Source organism: Parasteatoda tepidariorum, chromosome 1 (assembly GCF_043381705.1).
Source record: "Parasteatoda tepidariorum isolate YZ-2023 chromosome 1, CAS_Ptep_4.0, whole genome shotgun sequence".
Taxonomy (NCBI): Eukaryota; Metazoa; Arthropoda; class Arachnida; order Araneae; family Theridiidae; genus Parasteatoda; species Parasteatoda tepidariorum.
Window position 1 is genome coordinate 12,080,274 of NC_092204.1, and position 10,698 is coordinate 12,090,971.

The 10,698-nt window shown below is 32.1% G+C and overlaps 1 protein-coding gene across 1 annotated transcript; it reads right to left on the bottom strand.

Annotated features, from left to right (window-relative positions):
* Positions 1 to 219: 219 nt before the first annotated feature.
* Positions 220 to 6,623, bottom strand: LOC107445707 (transposable element Hobo transposase). Its single transcript, XM_016060176.3, has 3 exons — positions 6,412 to 6,623; positions 3,697 to 4,179; positions 220 to 2,270 (listed from the first exon to the last, which is right to left on the bottom strand). Exons 1-3 carry the CDS (start codon positions 6,501 to 6,503, stop codon positions 236 to 238), a joined length of 2,610 nt encoding a protein of 869 aa, XP_015915662.2. The 5' UTR covers positions 6,504 to 6,623; the 3' UTR covers positions 220 to 235.
* Between the last annotated feature and the right edge of the window lie 4,075 nt (positions 6,624 to 10,698).

Below are 10,698 nucleotides of genomic sequence, written 5' to 3' on the forward strand. Positions count from 1 at the left end.
GGTGATCCCTGTAAATCAGAATCTGGCCTTCTTCCTATGTGTTTGCAACCTTGGCTTTATAATCCCTATAGCAGATAAGAACCAAACACTTAAATACCAACAGTTTCATTTAAGACACCTTGTATAATATTCATAAAGTTAGCATGCATTGTGTTTCAAATGGTTTCATGATCCAAATTAAAATTCTCAAAGTTATGTTTAATAGCGAGACAATGAAGCTTAATGGTGTAATTTTTTATAAACCACGAAAAGATTTTACAAATAAAACTTTGTTTACATTGTCAGGTGGGAGAGGGAGACGGGGACAGTGAACTTGCCAGTTGTTGCTCCAAAATACCTCATTGTCCTCAACGCAACTGGCAGGACATGATAATATCCATTGAGCTATTTTACTTAAGTCTGGGTATAGCTCAGAATGTGTTTTCCAATATTTCAACACCTCAAATTGGTTTTCCTCTTCCGAGCCGAGCAGCTGAAACGGCTCAGATATATATTTATCAAGTTCCTGCGTTGCAGCCTTCTCACATTTGCTCGGATCATAAATTTTCCCAGAGGACAAGTAGGATTTACGAACATCCACAAAATCCTCAACATTTGGTGATACCATTGATTCTTTGATGAGATTTCTTAGTTTCGTGTGTGCCTCCTTATACTGGGCAGAAAAACCGAAAGTCATTGACTTAAACCGAGGATCCAACATCGCTGCAATGTGGTGTTCCACAACCATGTTACTGGTAACTTCGGCCATTTCAAGAAGCATGTTGCTTTTTAGTTGCTTTAAGACTGATAAATCGTGAATATCCACAGAGCAATGCTTCTGCAACTTGGAAATCCAAGGAACAACCAGGTTTAGAGTTGGTTTATTTTGATTGGATAACTGCAACAAAGCCTCTTCGAAAATATTAAAAAATTTCACTATTGATGTAATAGTAGATTTTTCAACCGATAACAAGTGAGTAGAATTAGTCTCGTTCAAAACACTAAGAATAAAATCATATTGTTCTTCGATAGACCGGAACAAGGACAAAAGAGAGGTCCATTTGCTGTCAGGACATTTGGTCAATTCTTCAGGAAGTTCGTATTGGTCGGAAATTTGCTGGAAATAGTTCACGAGATCGACACAGCTGCTCAGCAAGTTTGTAAAGTCAGGAAGCTCACTGTCGGTGATGGCAAATCCTTTGCTAGAGGTTTGCTGTAGGATTTTTGTCAGGTTTTGAATGCAACACTTGACACACGTTTCTTCTTTGAAAACTGGTACAAGATTGGATTCATTATCAATCGCGATTAAACGCTTGAATGGCACGACAGGTTGGTCGGCAAGAAACAAATTCAGCCACGCTCGAACAGAATCGGGAGTTTTCGTCTCATAATCAAAGTCGTCAGTATGAATAATCACGTTTTTAAGTTCACCTGCTAAGTTGACATAGCTACAATAAACACTCACAAAAGGAAATTTCACTTGCTCATCTATCCAGACACTCAACCTGTAGGTTGCGCCATAGGAATGTTGAAACTCGGTGTAAAACTCGTTAACTGAAGACACATATAGGTCATTTAGAATGAAGCTTGTTAAAGTGGGTGTGGCACATAACAAACTACCAATATTGACATCACCATATGTCTGACCAATGTTGATACACATTTCTAAAATCTTGAGAAATTCTGGCTCATGAATCATGCTCAATGAGCTCTCAGTACTGAGGGCACAATTTAGCAACTTTTCGTGAGCCGGAATAACGTCGCTTTCGTTAACCGTAGCAGAAGGTAGTTTTATGCTTTTCTTATTACTTGGGAAAAAAATAATATTTGGCACGGTTCTTTTCTTGCGTTCTTTGGGTCGAGAACAAGTTCTTACGTGATAGCGAAGTGTGGATGTTGATTTCTGAGAGTCGTGTATGAATAAAGCCAAGCATTTAAAGCAGCCGACAAAAACTTTAGATAATACCATTTGTTCGTCCCCACACCTTCTGATGTAATAGGGAATTTTCAGTTTCTTTGCCTCACTTCGGCTAATCAGAAGCCTGATGTCACCAAACCAATTCCAAACATCGCTTTTGAACCGCCTGTTACCCTTCATGTTCATGAAAGATTTTTTAGTGATTATCGCTTTCTGTTTTTGGAAAAGTTGCTCAATAACTTCCTTTTGTTTGCGGGGATCTGTTCTGAAGCGCTTTACTTTAGTAGTGATTCCATCTTGGGAGACTATGAGAGTTTTATTTCCTGGTATGAGTTGATTTTCATCATCCATTTTATCATCAGATATAAAAATGCTAAAATAAAAGAAATAGGCTTAATTTAAAATAATGATTAGACTAATTAGTATATTTTCCGCACTACACTGAACAACATTATTTTTGACTGCACATTCAACTTCAACATGCAACTTATCATGAGATATGAAAAATTGAAACATAATGCTGCCTGTTTTGCTTTCTGTAAAAAAATAAAATAAAGAAGTGAAGAATTTAAAACAAAATTTTAGTTAATTTTGCAACACTTAAAAAGGTTAACTATGAGATAATTGGTAGTAATTGACACTTCATATGATATTCTAAATTGTATGTAGTAGTAAGTAAATATCTTAAATCAAACTTAAAATAAGAATCTTACATTAAAAAAAGAATTTTGTTATTTCTATAAAAAAAATGTATCCACAAAGCAGAATAAACTGGCATCTCAACACTAAAATAAAAGAAATAAACTTTATTTTTAAAATGAGATTGGAAAGAATATTTTCAACAATAATTGGTACACAATTTTTAAAAAGCATGTTATTTTCAAATCTAAAGTCAGATTTTAATGTCTATTTATTAGCCATCCATTTATGATCAAAAAATAAAAAACATCACCTTATGCTACAGCTAGACCAATTTTGGATATTTTTAATAGACCCTATTTATTTTCGAAGACAAGAACATCTTATCTATTTCATCAGGAGATATGAAAGTATTATAAAAAATAATAACCAATGCAATGTTATACAGTACAGAACCATTTATCCAGTATCCAGAAAAAATTTTGCCTGGCTTTTGGATTGGAAAATTTGCAAATTGAAAGCACTTTTTAAAAAACCACATAAAAAAAGCACCTTTAAGGGCTTTTAAGAAACATAAATAAAAAATAAGCACTTTTTAAAAACGCCATGCACCATGCTTCCATAGGAATTTGGGTTTGACAAAATATCGATAAACAACACTTTTCGGCTGATCCAAAAAATCAGGAAATTAAGACAACCAGGAAAGTGACGGTCCCGAGAATTCCGGTAAATTAGTTCTCTACTGTACTTAACAACTGAATTGTTTCAGTTAACCCCTTCTTTCTGGCTTCGGCGAAAATGAAGGGGTGAGGCTACGCCCTCCATTTCTCGCTCCTGAGAAATTTCCGGGCTGGAGTGTTCAATAGTAACGCGCCAATAAAAATAAAACTAATTCATTTCTTTTGCCCGAAAAACATTTTATTTCTCATTTTACACACCAGATGGCAGTACCAGGATATTTTCAAGGTAATTATAGAAAGTTAGTTTATTATAACTAGATGTCAGCACTAATCAAATAGCACTACTAAAAAAATAGGCACTTTTATGACCGTTTTCTTGAAAATTAACCGATCGTTAAAAAAAGATCAAGGTTACTTCATCAAGCAGCCTTGAACAAAAAAATAATTCTTTTAAAAAAAAGATTGCTATGAAAATATTACCATTCTTTCAGCCTAGTGCATGCCCTTATGTGATAACGCAGAGTGGATGTTGAGTGGTGTTGAGAATCATACATAAATATAGCCGAGCAACGAAAACAACCTACAAACACTTTACATATCATTTGCTGTTCACTTCCATTCAATCTAATGTAATAGGGTATCTTCAACCTTTCAGCATCATTTTCAGTAATAAATAATCTGACATCCCCAAACCAGTTCCAAACATCACTTTTAAACTGTTTATTTCCTTTAGAGTTATGAACAGAGCTCTTCTTTATGATCGTGGCTTTATTTTGAGCCACAAGCTGCTGCATGACAGCCTTTAACTTGCGTGTAACAGGGTTAAAGAACTGACCACCAGAGTCAGCACAAGCATCTTCTATGTCAGTGACAGCCGTGTCAGTTTCCTGCACTGGCGCATGAGTCGGAACGATGGAGCCGTCTTGGTCGGCGATGCAAATGACGATATTTTCTCCATATGTACTGCAATGAAATAAAAACAATTGTGAAAAGGAGAGCAAAAACAACAAGCAAGAAAATTTATGATAAGTAGGAAGCTTATAAAATTGAGAGAGTGATCAAGGAGTCATACACTTTGCTATCAGTTTTTTCAAACTACAATTGTTCTTTACTTTTGTTCAAGCAACAATGCAATCTAAAAATTCAGCAAAATTAGTCAAGGAAGAGCCAAAAAAAAAAGGGGGAGTATTTTAAAGTGGGTTGCAAGGTTTTGGATTTTTCACAACAGTAAAATCCCAAATTTTCTAAATTACTGTTAAAAAACTAGAATTAATAGCACTCCTATTTGTGGGGATGGTAGCTATCAACAATGCCAACCTTCATCTTGGAAAAGGTACCCACCATCGAATCGAGTTAACATATCTTATATTCTAGTGAATTAGAATTATATTTTCACCGTGGTAGATACACTACATTATTCAAACCACATTAAAAGCTCAATAGAATAATAAAACTTCCTTTAGCGCCACAAGTCAAATAATAATCATAACTGTGAGACATGTGGAATACACTTTATTAGGTAAACTTTACAAAAAAAAANTCAGGGATGTTTCCCAGACCGTCGCCAATAGCCCATTGTGCAGCTCTAGTGTGACGTAAATGAACAACAACAACAACAACAACAAAAAAAAAAAATATTGCAGAAGAAAAGTTAGAAGATAATAGTTTTTAGGTTATAGCACCCTAAGCAAACCTCTATTTTTTTTTTTTTGAAAAATTTCACATTTAAAATCCATTTGCCTTTGCAATTGTAGTTGACATGACAGATGAGGATACTAAGAAAATTTGGTAAGAACGAATTTAATTTATTTATTTTTGTTGTCTAGAAAATTTTATTTATTCACTTAATTATTTAACAACATTTTAATAAATTTTGTTTTGCTTCTAAATGGAAAAAAAAATATTTTCAAAAGCAGATGAAGCCTAAAGTTATGAAATTTAGAATTATTTACAAATGAAATAATGTGCACAAAAAATTAGAGACATGATTATAGTTTTTAAAAAAATGAAAGGGATATTTCTATATCCTGATCTGTTGCACCAACTACAGTAGCCAAGACACCAAATATATTTTAAATTTCCTGATTTATTAACAAAAAGAGAGAGAGATTTGCTCAGGGGTCTAGTGGTTGTATTCTTCAACTAAATATTATCCTGTTATTTCTTTCTTTTTAGTTTCCTGACTTCCTTGACTTGGTGACTATTTTGGCACGGTTATTATACAGAAATGTTTCCAAAATTAAATAAATGTAAGAATAACAATATTATGATAATCTTCTCTTAGTTTTATGTTTGATAAAGAAAATATAAGGACGCAACTCAAAAAATTACCAACAGTTATTGGTTCATAAAAATTATGGGTTAGACTATATTTGAGGGTGCCTCTTGATTCTCGCCAAGTTGTGATCGCGGTTGGTCGCCAAGCTGGGCAGTGTTGAAACCCATCGTGATTCTGATTGGTTCAGATTTTAGCGCTATTGTTAAATGTTCAACGGTATATGTAATTTCAGAGGTCCGTTAATTCTACGTTCGATACCGAAGGTCTGTAGGCAGTCAAAAGGACTTTTTTCAATTCATATTTCGCCGAATTTATGTGGCAATGGAGGTACACAGATTCTATTCATGATAAATTTAGACAGTATCTGTGCCTGAGGACATTCAAGCTTAATAAAGGAGTTTTTTTTTTTTTTTTTCCTTTTCTTCCTGCGTTTACTCCATTAATTTTTATCTCGATTCAAAATGAATTTTATTGGGTTTATTAATTTTGCTTATATTAGATTCATTGCAATATTATAAAGTTTTGCTGAAATTTTCCAATGTTTTATTGAAATATCATTATGTTTTGGCCGCCATTCCTGTTACCACGGTGTTCCGCGGAAACAGGAATGGCGCTAAACATAAGTCTCCAATTTCGCCAAGGTGCACCCTCAAGCATATTTTTACCAAATTAGGCAGTGAAATGTCTTATTTCGGGTTTATAAAGTAAATGTATATTGTGCTCAACGTAAATATAACTGGTTTTGGTTTAACACAGAAATAATTTTGGGATATTATGTTAGAAATGCCCTGATTTGGGATTATAAAGAAAATTTATATAACTCATATTATAAATACGTATTTTACATTTTGGTTACACAAAGAAATTTGTAACCATTTCACGAATTAAATGGCATCACAAAGAGAATTCGTTTTTACCTAACAGTTTCGTTGCAATTCAGAGTTTCCAAGGCATCAACAAACGCCGCAACGTCAGAGCTACAAACTAACGTAGCAGAAGAGTTTTCCATTTATTTATTTTTTCGTCTCTAACTTTCAAAAAACTAAGTAGATGAACTACATTTTTCCATGTCTATTTGTTTTGTTTGAATTGAACCGATTATTGGTTCAAACTCCCAGTTCAGACTCTTAAATCATAAAATAAATTAGCTTAAAGCTTACATAACTAAACTTTTAAAATGATGTCATTTATCTGTGATGTCATAACCATAAAATGGATTTGTTGTATTTGTAGTTCATTTACGTCGCACTAGAGCTGCACAATGGGCTATTGGCGACGGTCTGGGAAACATCCCTGAGGATGATCCGAAGACATGCCATCACAACTATGATCCTCTGCAGAGAGGATGGCACCCCCGCTTCAGTAGCCCAACGACCTACGCGCGAAGTCGAGCACTTTACGGTAGCACAGTTTAACGAGGACCAATACCGCACACCCTTGGTCCCTACGCAGACTGATCCAAGTGGGTCACCCACCCGCAAACTGACCGCAACCAGTGATGCTTGACTTCGGTGATCTGCTGGGAACCGTGTCTTAATGATCAGTCAGTCCACTGCGAGACTAAAATGGATTTGCTAAAGATTCACATCCATCGACAAGCATGTTGAGTTGGAGCACTTGTGGAAATATTTCGTTTATTTTATTTTTTTTTTTTGATACGATACGATCCCTTCATTTACCTCACATTAAAGCTGCACAATGGGCTACTGGCGACGTACTAGGAAATACCCCTGGGGATGATCCGGAGACAATACACATCCTGTTTCACAGCGAGGACACATTCACACACCATCCATCCATCCCATTTTATTAAGCATTTTTAAATTTATTTCTGAATATGAATTCTGCCTAAAAGGCTTAAACCAGGTTTAAAGGAACAAAAAATGGTATTCTGTATAAATGTATGATATTGAGGGTTAAAATGTCCAATACAGTATTTCAACAATAAAAATTTAAAACAAATTTAAATATTAATGTATACTTATTATTTATCAGATAAATCTATCGCACGTATGAATAATCTGTATGAATAAATATAAATTCAGTCGTAAAAAGACTTCATACATTGAAATGTAAATGCATTAAAAACAATGAAAGTTTAAATTCATTATTAAAAATTAAAATCAATTTAGAAAACTTTTGGCTGTTAGCAGCACAGTTTTTTTTTTAAGCTTTTTGCAGAGACGAAATGTTTGCATGTGATTTTTATATACCTTCCGAGGATATTAAAATCACAACTGCATGTAACACTTTGATTGTAAATTTATTGATGAAAAAAGTGCACTCCTATCTTTAACAACTATTCATGTACATTCGTCTTCTGCGGCACGACAGTCCGTAGTGGTCTCTGGTCTTTTCTAGGCGCGTCTCCGTTTGCACCTCCTTTTTTCAGTTTTTGGAATGTTCATGTCAAAGAGCTACGAACATTTCTAACCCGAAAAAAAAAAATATCAATTCTGCAATTGATATTTCTTAAAAAATATGTATTTAAAAAAATATGCTTTTTAATGATGACACGAAAAAATACTGTAATATCCACATTTATTTATCCACATATTAGCATTGATTTATCCACATCTTAATATTTATTTAGTCACATTTTAACATTGATTTATTCTCATTTTAACAATGATCTTCACATGAAATTTGAAACTTATATGATCCTGCAGTCTGAAAGCCTGATGTCCTCTTTAATTATATTAAACATGCATTTTCTTTAAAGCCAGAACTCAAGAATTTTTAAATATGTAAATTTTTGAACACTTTATTTCTTATGTTTAACTAATTTGGCATAAAAGTTTTGAATACATCAAGCATATTTATATGTTTTCTCTAATTTAATAATATTTCAAAAGAGGATATATCGAAATAAAATTATGCTCTGATTTCAGATTTTTAGCTTATAAAATATGTAACTACCTTTATAGTCTTTGTAATATGTCTAATTCAGTGTTAACTGTATTGAAAAACACAGGCGACTGATTGCAAGTTGAACTGAATACATTCATAAATGACATAACTTATTTTGAGATTTTTTTAAATGAAATATAATAAAAATAATATTTAATAGAGTATTTAATTTAAACAGCTAGTGATAAGTTGAGTTAAATTTTATGAAAACACTTAAAAATTCCACAGAGGAGTTATTTTTTACAAAATTAGTATTAAAAATGTTTCTAGCAGAATTAGTATTGAAAATGTTCTTAGAGCATTGTTTCCCAAAGAGTAATATGCGTTACCGCAGGGGTACGGGAACAGTTTAGCGGGGGTACGCGTTTTTATGCGATGCAACAAACGAAAATTTCAAACATTTTTATTTAAAAACAAAGCTAGACATGAAAATTTACGTTTACGTATTTTTCTATTGGCTATTTTTTGCAGAGTTTGCCCAGTTAAGTGGTGTCAACAGTCAGTTGTGATTTTTAACTCTTGAAAAAAAAAATTATAGTAAAAAATACAATCATTTTTTTATTAGTAATACACAGCGTTACGAAAAATTTAGAAAGGGTACACAAAAGTCATAAGTTTGGGAAACACTGGCTTAGAGGCATGATTATAAATGTATCATAACAAGATTGTTAGAATTAAAATGGAACGTAAAATATTTTTAAAAATTTTATTTGCTAATTTCTTTCTTTTTCAGGCTGCGGCGAAAACTTTTTGACTTGCAAAGCATGCGGTGATCTATAAAAAGAGGTTGAAAATCTGTGGTCTAGGTGTAAAAATAATTTTTGGCAATTTCGATCTTCCTGCACTCTAACCAGATGTCCAGTACCTTGATGACAACCAGCTGCTGTGGAACAGATTTACTGAACAGGTGAAGGCGATGGGATAACCCGATCTAATGAAGTGTTTCATAGGAAAGGAATTTTAGATTTTAATAACAATAGATTGCTGTCCTTTGTATGTTTTCTTACTTCATATCTTCGGACGTACTTCCCCTGTGCTTAATTTTGAGTCCCTAATTTTGCTATTGAGATTTAAATACAATTCTTTTCTCCATTTGAAAAAAGGCAGTAAATATTTGTCAAGAAGTGCCCTAAACTATCGACTATGAATATTTTGTAATTACGTACCTGTGTAACCGAAAAATTGGAGAATGCCATTGAAAAAAGGGTAAAAAAAAAAAAAAAATCTTCCAAAGACCTAAAAAAATTTACTTTAAAATGAAAATAAAATTCCCTTAAATTTTTGATGCCATGTTTTTTTTTGTTCTAAATTGTAATCTGTGTTAAAAAATTTAATGAGAAATACAGTAAAAATTAATATAAATTTGTAACTTATGAATAGAAAAAAATTTAAAGATCAATAACCTGATGAAGATCAATAAGCATTCACTAGTTTTTAGTTACAATCTTCAAAAGCATAAACAGTTACATTGTATTAACAATTTTTTTAATAATATTCTAAAATTTGACCAAATGCCTTTGGTCTGAGAAGGCTAATTCTTATATCTTGAAAAATTTCGATTAGTAATATCAGCATTTGTTATAGGTACATATTTGAAATTTTACAATTAAATTTTTTCAAAAATTTATAAGGAAAAAAAAATCTCAAATGAAGTACTTTTAATATTAAAAAATATCAACTACAATTTATAAAATATGACTGAAATAAAATTTTATCTCTGGTTATAACCCATGTATACCGTTTTTCTTCTTTTTTTGTACCTAAAACAAGTAGTGGTGATAGTTTATAAAGCATCATATATCATCGAAAAGCATAAATATGCATGACAATGAATTGCTGCTTTCTGAATATTGAAAATAAAAAATTTCTAATTAAATCTATGTCTTAAGAAAATAATGCACTAAACTTCTAAACCTGATAAGTGTAGAAAAATTTTAAGTGCATACAATGGAGGCAATTTCTCAGAATTTCAACCTATACTTTCAGTATGTTTTATTTACTTCATTTATTTGTCCTCAAATTTTTGCATGTTTACAAAGAAAATCATATAACAATTTAAGACACTGTTGAAATTAAACACAAAATAAAATAAAATTGAATTTTCTTTAGAGTGTACGAAGTAATCTAAAACTAATATTTATAAATAGTGTGAAATATATAATTAAAAAAAAATTAAAGGCAAATATTAATTTCAAAATCATAATTTGACAAGATTTTTGAAGGGCACTCAGAATAAAAATATGTTATGCTTTATAAAAATATATATAGGTCAAAATGAAATTAAAAAAAAAAAA

Coding starts and splice junctions, on each gene's coding strand:
- LOC107445707 (XM_016060176.3), bottom strand. CDS start 6,503: ATGGAAAACTCTTCTGCTACGTTAGTTTGTAGCTCTGACGTTGCGGCG. Junction 4,180..6,411: donor AATTGCAACGAAACTGTTAG/GTAAAAACGAAT, acceptor ATTTCATTGCAG/TACATATGGAGAAAATATCG. Junction 2,271..3,696: donor TGCACTAGGCTGAAAGAATG/GTAATATTTTCA, acceptor CTTTTATTTTAG/CATTTTTATATCTGATGATA.